The 16,944-nt window shown below is 40.0% G+C and overlaps 1 protein-coding gene across 3 annotated transcripts in view; it reads left to right on the forward strand.

Annotated features, from left to right (window-relative positions):
* WDR70 (WD repeat domain 70) overlaps nucleotides 1-16,472 on the forward strand; it is a 285,459-nt gene extending 268,987 nt beyond the window's left edge. For all 3 annotated transcript variants that reach the window (XM_086361477.1, XM_086361480.1, XM_086361478.1), the window contains 2 exons: nucleotides 273-435; nucleotides 16,297-16,472. In XM_086361477.1, the coding sequence (XP_086217603.1) occupies nucleotides 273-435; nucleotides 16,297-16,384 (251 nt within the window). In that variant the 3' untranslated portion in view covers nucleotides 16,385-16,472. The remainder of the gene's footprint in view (nucleotides 1-272; nucleotides 436-16,296) is intronic.
* Nucleotides 16,473-16,944: the final 472 nt, after the last annotated feature.

The raw sequence follows: 16,944 nt of genomic DNA on the forward strand, positions 1-16,944 counted from the left end.
GTTGTGATTACCTTAAATGAAAGCAGAAAGGACAATACTCAAGTACTCTTAAGTGTGCTTCAAACTAAAGGCTATAGAAGCCCCAGAATGCTTAAAACCTTGATTCTTTGCGGAATGACAAAAATCAGGTCAATCTGAACCCCTGACCCTACCCTGTCATTCACTGAACCTGTAGCCTGGGCAGCCAGCAGTGAAGGGTTTTCAGCCTTGTCAGATAAGCCCAGACTGTATGCTCACTCTGTTCCTGATTTGTTTTTTTCCCTTTGGAACAGGTCGTGGTGGCCGGGTTGGAACCCATGGAGGCACTCTGTCTTCATACATTGTGAAGAACATCGCTTTGGACAAAACCGACGACAGCAATCCCCGGGAAGCCATTTTGCGGCATGCCAAGGCGGCCGAGGACAACCCGTACTGGGTTTCTCCAGCATACTCCAAGTAAGGAACCAGCCTTTTAAAATAGAACATTTCTTATGTTAACAAATTGGGTAGAACATAGCTTTGGGGTTCTAACTTCTCCCTTTCTTTTTGATTCTTAAGCATGAGAAATAGGCCAGGTACTAAAGGTCCAGAAACATACGCATTTGTTTATATCTGAGGACTCTAAACTTCTAAGTTTCTAAACTAGGCCACTTCCATCAGAGTTATACCAGTATTCTTGCCTGGAAAATTCCTTGGACAGAGGAGCCTAGCAGGCTCCAGTCTATGAGGTCACAAGAGTCAGACATGACTGAGCACTCACACGAACCCATTGTGGGGGTTCCCTGGTGGCTCAATGGTATAGAATCCACCTGCCACTGTAGGAGACGTGGGTTTGATCCCTGGTGGGGATGATCTCCTGGAGGAGGAAATGGCACCCCACTCCAGTATTCTTGCCTGGGAAGTTCCATGGACAGAGGAGCCTGGGCGATTTGCGGCCCCTGGTGGGGAGCATCATATCCTCTACTGCATGTGTTGTAGCAGAGCAGACTTTACTGTATGACATCAGTGGTGGATGTTCACAACATGTATGAATAACCAGACAACACAGATGGAACGTCTCTGAACGGTTAGTTGGATAATATCACAACAGCTAAGAGGGTCATATCAAGGCTGGCCAGCTAAATAGTTTGCATTTAGCCTTCATTTGTATCAAATCTGTGTGCTATAAACTAATAAGTGTCAACACATCCTTGGCACTCAGATATGCTTGTGGGTTTATGGATTATGCCTCTGTTGACACTTCTGTTTCTAATGGAATCGTTATTGTCTATTACCATTAGGGATTTTTTATGCTTCAAAAATTTGTTTAGAAGCATACCAAAAATTATCTGAGGAAAGGAAGAGTAAACAGAGCCATAGTTTAAAATTTGCCAAACATAGTTAAGTAACATTTTGATAGTGAACTGCTCCAAACAGATGTACATACATTTGTACACAGAGTAGATTGTTGCAGTGTCTCCACAAATATTGAAAAAATGTCATTTGCTGATTAATGATTGGTATTAGCAACATGAGCTTCCCAGGTGGTGCTAGTGGTAAAGAACCCACCTGGCCAGTCCAGAAGATGTAAAAGTTGTGGGCTTGATCCCTGGGTTGGGAAGATCCCCTGGAGGAGGGCATGGCAACCCACTCCAGTTTCTTGCCTGGAGAATCCCATGGACCGAGCTTGGTGGTCTACAGCCTGTAGGTTGGACAAAGAGTTGGACATAGCTGAAGTGACTTAGCACGCATGCATATGTTAAAATCTTCTTTTTTTTTTTTTTTTTCCTGTGAACTTTCTGATTATGTCTTTTGCCCTTTTGTCTATTTGTCTTTATATTAAGGAGCTTAACCCTTTGTGTGTCATATATTGCAAGTATTTCTACTAGTCAGTTGTCTTTATTTTTACTTGGTTTATGATATTTTCCCCCCAAGTAAAAAACTTTATTAAATGTGGTCAGATTTAGAGGGGTTTGTTGTTGTAGTTGTTTAGTCGCTAAGTCATGCCTCACTTGTTGGCGACCCCCATGGATTGTAGCCCACCAGGCTCCTCTGTCCATGGGATTTCCCAGGCAAGAATATTGGATTGGGTTGCCGTTTCCTTCTCCAGGGGATCTTCCCAACCCAGGGATCAAACCCAGGTCTCCTGCATTGGCAGGCGGATTCTTTACTATTGAGTCACCTGGGAAGCCCCTGAAAAATTATATCACACACAAATAATTTCCAACATTTGTACCTGCTATTTCTTTATCTTATCTAATTGTACTGACTAGTACTTCCAGAACAGTATTAAATAATAAAACCAATAGTGCACATCCTTTTCTTAAAGCTTGTGTAATTGCCCTTTTTGTAGATGAAAAAAAGTCAACATTGGCAATTTCATATTGTTCAATTAACAGTATCTCTCCATAAAGCATGACAACTTTTGAAAACACCCACATGCAAGATGTTAGAGAAGATTCAACAAAGATTTATGGAACACCTACAATGTGTCAGATATTGTTTTAAGTTGTGGTTTATGGAGCTTATATTCTGGTAGACAGAGACAGACAATAAATAAATCCATAAATGTTAGATGGTAGCAAGTGCAATGAAGAAAGATAAAATAGGGATAAAGGGGCATAGAGTAATCGGGGAGAGAGAGGGGCACTATTTTCAGATACAACAATCAGGATAGAACCTCTGCTAAAGTGGTCGTGGACTTGAGTGGAATGAGGGAATGAACCATGCAGGGATCCAAGGGAAGAGCATCCTAGGCGAAGAAAACACGGCGTGGAGACAAGAGGCATGTTGCTCTGAAATAGATGCTGAGTTTTATTGAATTCCTTTGTCATGTCTCTATGAATTTCTACTTGTTGTGTTTTTGTTTTGGTGGGAGGTTTTTCTGGCCACACTGTGTGGTTTATGGGATCTTAGTTCCCCAACCAGGGGACCAGAGATGGAACCCTTGACCTCTGCAGTGGAAGCTCAGAATCCTAACCACAGGACTACCAGGGAGTTCCCTGTGTACTTCTACTTTGATCAATGAATATAATTCATCATATTACAAAATTCCTAATAGTGGATCATCCTAGCATCTGTGATATGACCCTCACATGCTTGTGGTTTGTTCTTTGTCAGGTGTTAGGCTGCCTTCCTAAAAACTTCATGTGCTTTCCTTTTCTGTGTATACTCTTGAACTGCCTTGTGTACCATGAAATCTATTTGTAAAAATCAGAGAGATGGTGAAACTGTTGAAGTCAGGTGCTTTTGTAGAGGAGAGAGTGAGTAGTAATTCCTTAATCTTTCTCTTGGTTGTCTATCCCCTCATGGGAAGTAGACTCTTTGGATTTTCTGACTTTTCTGAGGCTGCTTGGTAATTAATATTTTCTTGGAAAAAAACACCCTCTTCCAACAACACAAGAGAAGACTCTACACATGGATATCACCAGATGGTCAACACCAAAATCAGATTGATTATATTCTTTGCAGCCAAAGATGGAGAAGCTCTATACAGTCAGCAAAAACAAGACCTGGAGCTGACTGTGGCTCAGATCATGACCTCCTTATTGCCAGATTCAGACTTAAATTGAAGAAAGTGGGGAAAACCACTAGACCATTCAGGTATGACCTCAATCAAATCCCTTATGATTATACAGTGGAAGTGAGAAATAGATTTAAGGGACTAGATCTGATAGAGTGCCTGATGAACTATGGACTGAGGTTTGTGACATTGTACAGGAGATAGGGATCAAGACCATCCCCGTGGAAAAGAAATGCAAAAAAGCAAAATGGCTGTCTGGGGAGGCCTTACAAATAGCTGTGAAAAGAAGAGAAGTGAAAAGCAGAGGAGAAAAGGAAAGATATACCCATTTGAATGCAGAGTTCCAAAGAATAGCAAGAAGAGATAAGAAAGCCTTCTTCAGCGATCAATGCAAAGAAAAAGAGGAAAACAACAGAATGGGGATGACTAGAGATCTCTTCAAGAAAATTAGAGATACCAAGGGAACATTTCATGCAAAGATAGGCTCGATAAAAGACAGAAATGGTATGGACCTAACAGAAGCAGATGATATTAAGAAGAGGTGGCAAGAATACACAGAAGAACTGTACAAAAAAGATCTTCATGCCCCAGATAATCACAATGGTATGATCACTCACCTAGACCCAGACATCCTGGAATGTGAAGTCAAGTGGGCCCTAGAAAGCATCACTATGAACAAAGCTAGTGGAGGTGATGGAATTCCAGTTGAGCTATTTCAAATCCTGAAAGATGATGCTGTGAAAGTGCAGCACTCAATATGCCAACAAATTTGGAAAACTCAGCAGTGGCCACAGGACTGGAAAAGGTCCGTTTTCATTCTAATCCCAAAGAAAGGCAATGCCAAAGAATGCTCAAACTACCGCATAATTGCACTCATCTCACATGCTAGTAAAGTAATGCTCAAAATTCTCCAAGCCAGGCTTCAGCAATATGTGAACCATGAACTTCCAGATGTTCAAGCTGGTTTTAGAAAAGGCAGGAGAACCAGAAATCAAATTGCCAACATCCGCAGGATCATGGAAAAAGCAAGAGAGTTCCAGGAAAACATCTATTTCTGCTTTATTGACTATGCCAAAGCCTTTGACTGTGTGGATCACAATAAACTGTGGAAAATTCTGAAAGAGATGGGAATATCAGACCACCTGACCTGCCTCTTGAGAAACCTATATGCAGGTCAGGAAGCAACAGTTAGAACTGGACATGGAACAACAGACTGGTTCCAAATAGGAAAAGGAGTACATCAAGACTGTACATTGTCAACCTGCTTATTTAACTTCTATGCAGAGTACATCATGAGAAACGCTGGGCTGGAAGAAGCACAAGCTGGAATCAAGATTGCTGGGAGAAATATCAATAACCTCAGATATGCAGATGACATCACCCTTATGGCAGAAAGTGAAGAGGAACTAAAAAGCCTCTTGATGAAAGTGAAAGAAGAGAGTGAAAAAGTTGGCCTAAAGCTCAACATTCAGAAAATGAAGATCATGGCATCCGGTCCCATCACTTCATGGCAAATAGATGGGGAAACAGTGGAAACAGTGTCAGACTTTATTTTTCTGGGCTCCAAAATCACTGCAGATGGTGACTGCAGCCATGAAATTAAAAGACGCTTACTCCTTGGAAGGAAAGTTATGACCAACCTAGGTAGCATATTCAAAAGCAGAGACATTACTTTGCCAACAAAGGTCTGTCTAGTCAAGGCTATGGTTTTTCCAGTGGTCATGTATATATATGACAGTTGGACTGTAAAGAAGGCTGAGTGCCGAAGAATTGATGTTTTGAACTGTGGTGTTGGAGAAGCCTCCTGAGAGTCCCTTGGACTGACTGCAAGGAGATCCAACCAGTCCATTCTAAAGGAATCAGCCCTGGGTGTTCTTTGGAAGGAATGATGCTAAAGCTGAAACTCCAGTACTTTGGCCACTTCATGCGAAGAGTTGACTCATTGGAAAAGACTCTGATGCTGGGAGGGATTGGGGGCAGGAGGAAAAGGGGACGACAGAGGATGAGATGGCTGGATGGCATCACTGACTTGATGGACATGAGTTTGAGTAAACTCCGGGAGTTAGTAATGGACAGGGAGGCCTGGCGTGCTGCGATTCATGGGGTCACAAAGAGTCGGACATGACTGAGCGACTGAACTGAACTGAACTGGAAAAAAAATTCATCCACATTTTCAACTTTCTTATATAGAGTTAATTGAAGCAGAAATTGATTTTGTTCATTGGTTACTCTTACCCAGTGTCATTTTCCTGCGTCATAGGTGGTTTAGTATTATTTACAATTGAATAATATGCTAGTCTCATAGCAGTTCTGCAAAATGGGTTGAATAGATACTGTCATATCCTTACCTTACATGTGAGGAAACTAACAATTTACAATTGAAACTAGAATTAGACTTCATTTCTCTTAATCCCTTGTAGGGCTTCCTTTGTAGCTCAGTTGGTAAAGAATCTGCCTGCAATGCGGGAGACCTGGGTTTGATCCCTGGGTTGGGAAGATCCCCTGGAAAAGGGTAAGGCTTCCCACTCCAGTATTCTGGCCTGGAGAATTCCATGGACATGTGTAGTCCACAGGGTCACAAAGAGTCAGACCCAACTGAGTGACTTTCACTTTCCCTTTCTCTTGATGCCTAAGTTAATGAGCTCCTCAGAGGTCTGTGGTCTCTCTCAATATACACCTTCCTAATGCTACGTTTTGCTCCCATCTCTTTCCTTCCATTCAGTTTTGTCACTTTACGTTTATTGCTTATGAAATTCATGGAACTGTCTGTGGCATGTGATTTGTTAGCCTGTATTGCAGTGCAGTTTCTCCTGTGCTCACCTGCTAGAGTGTACTATTTTACTGCCAAAGAGCAGAGTGTTTGAAGGGAAGCTAATATTTAAAAGGATCTTTTCATAAAGGTGAGAATGTGTGTCTGATTGTTCTTCTTCACTGCAATTGATTTGTGTCAGTGATGAAGTGATGAAGTGGAAATTTACTCTGTCTTGCATTATCCCAGAAAAACACAATTATTGACAGATATTGCACAAATCTGCCTGCTTGCAGATGACATATACTCACCTTTTCTCTCCAGTGATAAGAACAAAGAGCCTTTGAACCCTTTACCTTTATTTTTGAGTACTGAAGTTTCATTCCTGGCACTCGCAGTCTAATGGCCCTGAAAGTTTTAAAACACAGCAGGATCACAGAGGACTCTGGTTTAGCTACACATGGGCAGATTCAATTACAGTTTCTTGTCAAAAGATGTTGCTGTAGGGAGGGGAGGGGAGCTGGCTAGGGAGGGGACAGGATAAAGATCCAGAATGCTATTAGCTTGCACATCCCCACGGATAGTTGTGTGTGGGAGTCTGAACCCTGGCCAGTAGCCTGACAGCTCTGTCAGCCATGATCGCTTTTCTTGCCAGTTAAGTTGCCAATATTGCTGGTTCAGTCAATTTAATTTTCAATGTGCATGTCTCAATTGATACAGGATACATGGATATGTGTGTGAGCATTAATTTTTATATTGTAATATTAATTTTATATTAATATAATTTATATCAATTAATAAATATATTAATATATCATTACCATCTATAAAGGATCCACTGAAGTCATGTTGAGTTACTAGGCAATATTTCAAGAGGTCAGTCTTTGAGTGAGTAAAGATTTGTGTCAGGAAGAGACATAAACCCATAGAGAGAAGTATAACTTTTTTTCCCCTGAGTTATGGTTGCCTGACTGATATCACTGAGCAGTATATTCCTATGTAAAGGCCAGTGTTTCTCAAAGTGATTTTGTGGACTGTCTGTGTCAGAGTCGAGGGTGGGAGTGGGAAGGTTAATAATGCAGATTTCTAGACTTCACCCCAACTCAGTTAGACTGAGAGAATGGGGCTGGGAATCTGCATCTTAAGAAGTTCTCCAGGTGATTATTTTCCCCACTAAAGTCTGGTAATAATTTTTAAAGGTAATTATGTAAAATAAACCACAAGTTATTCACCTTCTAAAACTTCAAATGTATGAAATAGATTATTTTGATTCTAGAAATTCATACTGAAGACAAGTTACTTACATAGAAGAACATTTCCCCCAGGGTTTTTTTTTTTTAAATAGTAAGCTGCTGTGTTGTATTTAATAGTAAATTATTTTATCAGATACATTCTACATATAGCTTTTGAAAGTATAAATTGGGGAATAAAGGATGTGGTAATAATGACACTGCTGTTATACCATGCCAGTCATGTTTAAAATTCATATATATATGTATAATTCTTTTAATCCTCACAACAATCCTATGAGGAAGGGGTATTATTTTTCCAATTTTGCATATGAGGAAACATATAACTTGACCAAAGCCAGAGGTAGCAAGAGGCCGAATTGGGATTTGAACACAGGTGGTCTGGCTCCAAAGCCAAACTTCCACTTTTGAGTACTGCAGCGTACTGCTTCTCATCACAAAGCAACTGGAAGTAGTTATTGGAAGAGTTGAATAATAGTGAAGCCGAAAAGATTACCGTGTGTGCCAGCATGGCTAGTGGAAGAATGCTAGCTAGGAGTCAGAAGTCCTGGGGTTTAGTTCCTGCTCCAGGCTCACTTAACCTTCATGAGACTCTTTCCCCGTGTATGAAGTAAGAGATTAGGCTACACTAATGCCCAGCTTTCGTGCATGTTTTCAAATAGAATCTGTGGCACACCGTTTCATACATTTTATAAACGTGAGCTTAGGGAGGGCATTGAAGTTACCTGAGCTGCCTCAGGCTGTGTGCTCTTCAAAGATTTAATCATTCTAACTTGTTTACCCACTTACTGATAGTGGTTTTAGAAGATTCTTTTTGTTTTGTCCTCTATTTTTCCCCCCAGTTTCCACAGGTTTCACGTATGTCCCTTTTCCCACTCACCCAGTCTTGGAACTCTCACACAAGCCTTACGAGTTAGTGTATCCTGTTTAATGAGTCTGAGATATGTTTAGGTATTTTCCAAAATATTCTGTCTTCATTTTCTGAAAAAGAACATTCTTTTTCTTGTTTCCTCTCATCTTATGCTTCCATAGTGTTTTTTATGTGTAACTAAATTACCTCACTGTATACCTGAAACAACATTGTTAATCAACTATGCTCCAATATAAAATAAATATTTTTAATAAATAAATAATAAAAATTATCTTTGCTTAGCTCTTCACCCAAAAGAAGGGACCATTTCAAATGGAATCTTTTGGTCAAGCCTTTATTTAATCTTCATAATTGTGCAATTGTGATGACTGGGTCAGGGTTCATCTGTACCGTATTCATTCTAACAGGGTTAACAAGTGTGTCAGATTGTCAAGTCATGGCTATAATTGACTTTGGCTTTGAGGTTTTTGCTTCATAATAAACAATGGGCCTTGAGCCAAAAAACTTGTGGTTTACAGTCACATACTGATGACTAAATATTACAAATGATTTCCCCTCATACTCGTTCTATTACTCTGGAGCTCGCTTTATGCTCTTTGACTGAATCATATCAGGAGAATATCCATAACTAAAAAGAATTTGACCTGTCAACTTCCCATTGCAGCCAGAGACACTTTGAGACTTCTCTGTGGCCTGAGCACTTGAGGAGGAGTGTAGAAAGCCTAGGTTAGAGCTTAGTCAGAAGAGACAGCCTTTGAATCTTTGAAAGGGCACTTTGAATCTCTTACATAAACACTATATCCAAAAAAATGCCCTTTTGGAAGATTACAGGGAGAATTTTTATTCATTACTGACTGTTCTACGCAAAATTCCTCTGGATGGAAAAACTGAAGATGCTTTGAGAAGCACTGCTTCAGGTGTGGCCCCAAGTTGGAGGCTAAGGTTTTTCTAAGGTGCCTCCTTTTTATCCCAGGAAGGGGGTTTGTTCTTCCTCGTTCTCAAAGTGGAAATGAGGTGGGACTCAGCTTCTGCTGGGCTTCTGTCATTGTTCTATGCACGCTATTGCTGGAAGAAGACTCACTCTGTGCAAATAACTTTGAGAATTCAGTTTAAAAAACGTTCCAAGAGGAACATTAATCAGCAAGAAGTTTCAGCTATTCAGAATTTATAGATTTGAGAAAGGCATTTGCTTAAGCTTTTATATTTACTTCATGAAATATTAACTATTAGCAAGTGCAGAATGTTACTGAAGCTAAATCAAAGCAAAAAACCCATCACCCCTCCTCTGATTAGTTTATTTAACTGTTAGCGGTAATAACTATATTGCTGTCTAATCTGCTCTCCTTTTCTTGGTAACTCTAATAAACAAGATGACACATATAGTCAAGTGAAAAATGTTTACTATTTGCCAAATGAGTTAATCACACTGGAAAATAAAATTTTCACATCAGCCTTCTCTAAGTTTATTTTCAGTTAACACTTAGAAAAATGGGTAAGTGTGGACAGTAAACCAGTGAAACAAAGAGTCTGGATAAAGTTGGACACTTCACTACTTCCTAGTGAGGCTTATTAGCTCATCCCCCCTCACCTATTGAGTATATGTGATGCTTGGGCTTAATGGAATGTTCCCCTTACTTCCTTTTTCTTCAGATCAGTCCTTTTATAGGATTTTGTTTGGGGCGCCTGAGGTAAATCTGCTATGAGACTGTAAGTTTGAGTTGACCTGTCTCTTGAGAATTCTAGAGGAGCTGATTAAATAGTAGACGGGAAATGAGTGGTTATAAAATGCCTTCTTGAAGCAGTAGAGTATTTTTCTTGCACATTGTTTATTTATATGTGTATTTCCCTAGTTGCTGCCATGTCTTCAGTGCCCCTTTGGTATAGTTTTTCTACTTTTTCCTCATGGAAGCACCCAAAAGAGTCTGTGTTAAGACCAGTGTATGACTTCCATTTCTTCAAGCTGTCCAGAAAAGAATCCACTTTATGTGACCGGTGACAAGGTTAGAAGGGGCTTAGAGGGTTTTCTGTTGTTTATGTGTTGGTTTCCTATTGGTTTTAAAAGTAGGAATTTCTGGACCAGCTTTTAAGTGTTTTCAAAACATTTTATCTTTTTGCTTGTGTCATTTTGCTCTTGCTTGACACTCTTGATTTATTTTTATAAATGTTTTCTATGCCAAGGGCAAATTAGGCCACCCCCAGGGAAGAAATCTCCTGGTTATGTTCCTGACTCTGCTGGAAGTTGCCTAATCACTTCTGTTCTTCATTGTCTTGAAAAGTGACTAAAGAAGTCTGTTTTAAACGCCCTAAATTATCCTGAATTGATTTTTTTTTTTTTTTTGGTCTTCCCTTTGTATGTATTTCCAAAAAAATCTCAAAAGAAAAGCTGCTAGAAATAAATTTAAAGATAAAAATCGCTGGCAAGAAAGAATAGCTGCAAGATTTAAAGCTCTAATTCTCTCATTTTGCTTCTATAAAACCGTGGCATTCTCTAGACTGGACAGATACACTCATTGCGCCAAGTCTAGTAATATGTTTTGAAGAACCTGGTCTTTCTTCAGCAGACAACATACAGCTCTTATGGACGGTGCTGGCCTGTGTGTAAGAACGTTGGTTTTGTCGGGGCGGGATGGATTGGCTCGAGGGAAACGTGCTTCCATGGGCCAGATCTCCCTTCACCTCCCCATCCCATTCTCCTGAGAATTAGAGACTGCTCCTTAAAGGGTGGCCCTGTGAGAATGCAACCTCAGACTTCCTTCACTGAGCCCACACAGGGCCAGCTTCTCTAGATGTGAGAATACTTTCCTGCAGTTGGAGTAAACTCGTCATGTGTAGCAGTCTGTGTTAAGAACACAGATTCTCTGCCTTCAGAGCCTTTCTTTCCCAAGCACAGGGAGGGAGGGGGCGGCCAGCGCACGCTCCTCCCAGTGTGCTCCACCTGCCAGTGCCGACAAGATAAGCTTAGGAAATTTTATAGCAATTGGAGATTTTTATTGAATCTAATAAAACATTTGGATCTGTGTTTGGTAGTCTTTTAATTTTTTTCTAGAAATATTTATCTGCAAGCATCAGAAATTAGAAAACAGAGTCTGGCCTTGCGCCACAGAGGGTTTGAGAAGCACTGCTGCAGGCATGGCCTTGGGTTGGAGGCTAAGGCTTTCCTAAGGTGCCTCCTTTTTTCCCAGGAAGGGGATTTGTTCTTCCTCATTGCCAAGTTCAGGAGCCTAGTCTTTTCTTTTTTTAATTTTGGTAAAATACACATAACATGAAATTGACCATCTTAACTATTTGATGGTATTAAATACATTCATACTGTTGTGCGACCAGTCCCCAGAACTCGTTTCATCTCGCAGTACTAAGTTCTGTGCCCACTACACAGCAGCTCTTCATTTTAATCTGTTGATACTGTCCTTTGATGTACAGTTTTTAATTGTGATGCAGTCCAGTTTACCTATTTTTGCTCTTGCCTGTGTTTTTGGTGTCATATGAAAAAATCATGACAAAATCCAATGTCATAAAACTTTCCCCTGTGTTTTCTTCTTAAGACTTTATCATTTTTGCTCTTAGGTTTAGGTCTTTGATAGATGCTGAGTTAATTTTTGTACATGGTATAAGGTAAGCGTCCAGTTTCATTGCATATGGATATACAGTTTTCCCAATGTTTTTTGTTGAAAAGAGCCCAGTTTTATACTCAGCTACTATCTACCTGGACAGCAAAATGAAAAAATGGTAAGCAAGCATTGCTGGGAAAATTTGAACACTGGTTTATGCCTTGATTTTGGCAATTTGGGGAAGGGGAACATGGCTATTGAATGCTTAGTGGAACATGAGAGCTCAGTGTCATGATTTGATGTGTACATATAATATGGCTATTTTGCTGACAACATTTTTATTAGTTCAAAAGTGGCATTTAAAATACATTCATGGAGTTTGACAAATAAGACCTTCCAACCTTCCAAACAAGTTGATACCCCTCGAGTTAAAATACCTGGAGAGGAAAAGAAAACTGTTGCGGTCTGGTAATTGAAAGTGACGGTCTTAGTGACCCTCATATGAAAATTTACTCAGTGAATTTTGCTGAGTTCGATTATAGGGAATGGGAAGGTTATCGCCTTTGAAAAACTAAACTCTTTTTCTTTTGTCTTGGCTTCCAGGAAATTTAGTGCTAAGTTTTATGCTTGGTTATATATCTTTTTGTCTTTTTGTTCTTGACCTTCTACTTATTTGTTTTGTTTGGATTTTCTTTTTAATTCAGTTTTATTGAGGTATAGTTTATTCACAATAAAATACAGAATGCACCCTTTTCAAATTTTGACAAACGTATACACCTGTAATCACCACTTCAGTCAAGATTATACAACGTCTCCTTCACACAAAGCGCTCCCACGCCTCTTTGCCATCATTACTGCTTTTCTGCCCCTTGTTAAATAGATCCGTTGATTCTATGCCCTTCAGTGTTTGCCACTAACCTACTAAAAATACTTCTGGAAGTAGGTGGATTATAAGGGGGAAAAAAGTGACTACGTAAATGAAATAGCCTTTTCAAGCTCTAGGTTTTCTTCCTGTGACCTGTCATTCAGTTTCTTTTTTTGTATCCCAAAAAAGCGACACTACAACTTCATAAGGACTTTTCTCATTGCAGCTAACTCTGATGAGCTATGAAGCATTCCCAGCTATCTTTAGAAGACCTTGTTCTGTTTAGTCTCATAGAAATTAAATAGCTAGTCCTAAGGATTTATTTTTAAACTTCCAGCACGTTTTATTACAAAGTACATAGAAGAGCATTATCTCAACATAAAGGGTATTTCACTTAAACACATCTTACCTCATGGTAAAATTCACAGTATTGCCTTCATTTTGTGTGTGTGCGTGCATTTTTTGGAATATATTGTTGCAAACATCCTCAGTATACATTGCACCATGAAAGAAAGTAAAAGTGAAAGTTGCTCATTCGTGTCCGACTCTTTGTGAACCCATGGACTGTAGCCTACCAGGCTCCTCTGTCCATGAAATTCTCCAGGCCAGAATACTGGAGTGGGTTGCCATTCCCTCCTCCAAGGGATCTTCCCAACCCAGGGATCAAACCCAGGTCTCCTGCATTGCAGGTGGATTCTTTACTGTCTGACCACCGTGAAAGTGAAGTCATGTCCAACTCTTTGCTACCCCATGGACTATAGCCTGGGGCTTCTCTGTCCTTGGGATATTCCAAACAGGAGTAACGGAGTAGGTTGCCATTTCCTTCTCCAGGGGATCTTCCCAACCCAGGGATAGAATCCAGGTCTCCTGCTTTGCAGGTGGATGCTTTACCTTCTGAGCTACCAGGGAAGCTCCTGAGCACCATGGATGGTGCTAAATAGAGAAAACCAGGCACAAAATAATGCACACTCTAGGCATCCTACAGAGACAGGATGGACACAGGTGAGGCTGCTCTGTGAGACCAGGAGTCAGGATACGGTGACCCTGGGTGGGGGTTAGTGACTCGAAGGGAATATGAGGGGCTTGGGAGCTAGTCATGCTGTTTCTTCTTCAGGGTGTTGGTTTCATGGCACACAGAGTTTGTGAAAATCCAGAGAACTGTACATGTATGAAATAATGCACTTCTCTGTTTGTATTATACTTGAGTTAATGTTAAAAACACACACCTCATCATCATCCACCCTGGGCCTTTAGCCCTTTGGGACCCACTAATCAAGTTCAACCTCCACATTTAGTGGAGTAGGAAACCAAGCCCCTGAGAGGGGAAACACCTGTTCCAGGTGACAAAGCAAGTCAGGGGCCAAACTGGGAATGAATCCCCAGCCTGAGGCTTAGCTCGAGGGCTCCTCACCACTCCAGGCTTCCAGAGGATTTTTTTCAGCCAGACAAATTTGTTCCTGTACGGGTTTGTCTATACCCAGAGGAGCAACATCTTTGCCAGAAAGATGAAATATGTCATGAGCACCAGTTGCCTTGTTGTAGCGTGTTAGAAAGTCAGTGGCCCTGCTTTCTAGTAACTCAGCAACTCATGACCTATGAAAGTCTGCAGCTGGTTTTGGAAATGTCAGAGTTATGACTTGTTTATAGATGTCACAACCGTGTCTTGAAGTGACAACAAGAAATGTAACCAACTGGATTGTGTATGGGGACAGTGTGGGCTCTAGGCAGGTGACTGGAAAGATAGGAACTGTGCCTAATTGTGCATGAGGAATTCTGGTGTATGCCTTGTGTCGAAACAGTGTCTGCAGGGAAAGTGGATGGTTTATGCTGCTTCCCCAGGATAATAAAGCAGCAGCGAACAGTAATAATAAGGGTTGGTTTTTTCCTTCCAGTCTTATTGATATAATTGACACTATAGCACTGTATAAGTTTAAAGTATCATAGTGATATGATTTACATACATCATGAAATGATTACCACAATGTTTAATGAGCATCTGTCATCGCATACAGACATACAATTAAATACAAAAAAAAATTTTTTTCCTTGTGATGAAAACCCTTAGGATTTATCCTCTTAACAACTTTCATATATAGCCTAAGGCAGTTTTAATTCTATTTATCATGGGATAAATTGCATCCCTAATATTTATTTGTCTTCTAACTTGAAGTTTATTCGACCTGAAGTTAATTTGAAGTTTTGAACTTTTAACTTGAAGTTTTCGACTGCCTTCTTCCAGTTTCTCCTCCTCCATCCCCACCTCTGATAACCACAAATCTCATCTCTTTTTCTGTGAATTTGTTTGTTTTGAAATATAATTGACCTAAAACACTGTGTTGGTTTCTGGTACCCTGCACAGTGATTTGATATTTCTGTGCATATCACAGTGATCATCACGATAAGTCTAGTTACCATCTCTCGTCATATGAAGGTGTTACATAATTATTGACCCTGTTCCCCACTCATTTCATACCAGTGACTCTTACTTTATAACTCTAAGTTTGTACCTCTTCATCTCCCTCACCTCTTTCTCTCCTCTCTATACCCCCTCCCCTCTGGCAACCACTTGGTTAGTAATAGAAGGTTTTGACCCTGTTTCACTTGCCAGATAAAGGGGATTTTGACATTAGTTTACCATTCTGCAATGACCTTCCTATTATGAACTGAACTCTAAATGAAGATGTAAGCTGAAGTATGTCATCTGCAGATAGCATGCTTTAATGTTCCCTCATAATGCAGTAGAGCTGCTTTTAAAAGGAAGCCAGCATTACTGAGAGGGGCATAAATTATGACCGTCTAATATTTTCCTGCAATTATTTTCTGTGTGAACGATGTAAAGAGGAATGACATTGAACCCGGTATGTTTACGAAGCACAACAGGCCCTGATGCAAAGATTGCTTGATGCACTGCATGTCAGTATAACACCAGTGATGCTCAGTGGTAGATCCTACAATGCTGGCTATTTGCATGCATTGATCTGGGTGTTTGGTGGAAGGAATGTTCATTTGTTTTGTTTTTTACTTTTGCTGACATGTCCAAGTTACCATATATGTTACCTGTTATTTTAAACTCATGAGATAAGAAAACTCTTGCCTCAGATTCTACTGTTTGAGTGCACTCTAATCAAGTGCATTTGGACTAAAGTCTAGGAACAGCCCACAGAGTTATAAATAAAGACTGTGTAGATTCTTGCTTAGTGACTATAGTTTGGCCTCCCAAACAGTCCTGGTTATTTAGCCCAAGTTTGAGGTGGAGGGTGGTTATGGATGTGTGAGTTTCCACTGAATTTGATACATTTTCATTTTATTTAAGGAAAGGACAACATACATAGTCTGCCACAGAAGGAAAGCCTTTAAAAGAATCTGAACATAATTAAATTTCCATTTTCCTTTTCTTTGCCAGAAGGTTAATGATTCTCTAATAATTGAGATGTAATTGATCCCCCAAATGTGCTTGCACTTGATGAAAGTAGCAAAGTCCAATACACACTTGCTGACTAAATTTTTCCTCTCCTCTTTAACTCTCTTTTAGGACTCAGCCCAAAACCATGTTTGCCCAAGTTGAGTCTGATGATGAGGAAACAAAGAATGAGCCAGAATGGAAAAAACGTAAAATTTGAAGAATCTCCTGTGAGAGCTGTTTGCATGAGGGGGAGGGATATTGAAAAGGTTTGTTTTTTTAAGGAAATAAAAACCCATTTTTATGAACAGGTTTTGTCCTTTGCATTATTGAGTCATTCAAAAGGCTGGTAGCTACCCTTCACTAAACTTGTGTTTACATTTTCTTAGCTATGACTATTAAACTGTTATAAGTAAATAAGAAGTAGATTCTTAGCCTGTTACCAAGTACTTTCAGTATTTGAAGACTTTATCCAACAGCTGTGGGTCTTACACGGATTGTTATAACCTTGGGGGAGGGAGCATACACTGAGACGTACATCTGTTGTGAGCAGTTCTAAGAGCACGGTGTGCAAATGAATGTCAAAATGGTTAATATCTCTGTATAATTTCACAACAGTTGTTTACATGACTGTAAATAATTAGGCTGAGTTCAAACTGAAAGTTTGAACCATTGCCATACTAGGAAACAGTGTGTATCTGATTATCCTAGAACAGCAGAAAGCAGTGATCAGGAGTTAGGAAGTGGGCTTTGAAATAAGACCAGTGTGGGTTCAAATCC

The sequence above is a fragment of the Bos grunniens genome, chromosome 20, assembly GCF_055505025.1.
Source record: "Bos grunniens cultivar Pamir isolate PY7600 chromosome 20, Bosgru_T2T1.0, whole genome shotgun sequence".
NCBI lineage: Eukaryota > Metazoa > Chordata > Mammalia > Artiodactyla > Bovidae > Bos > Bos grunniens.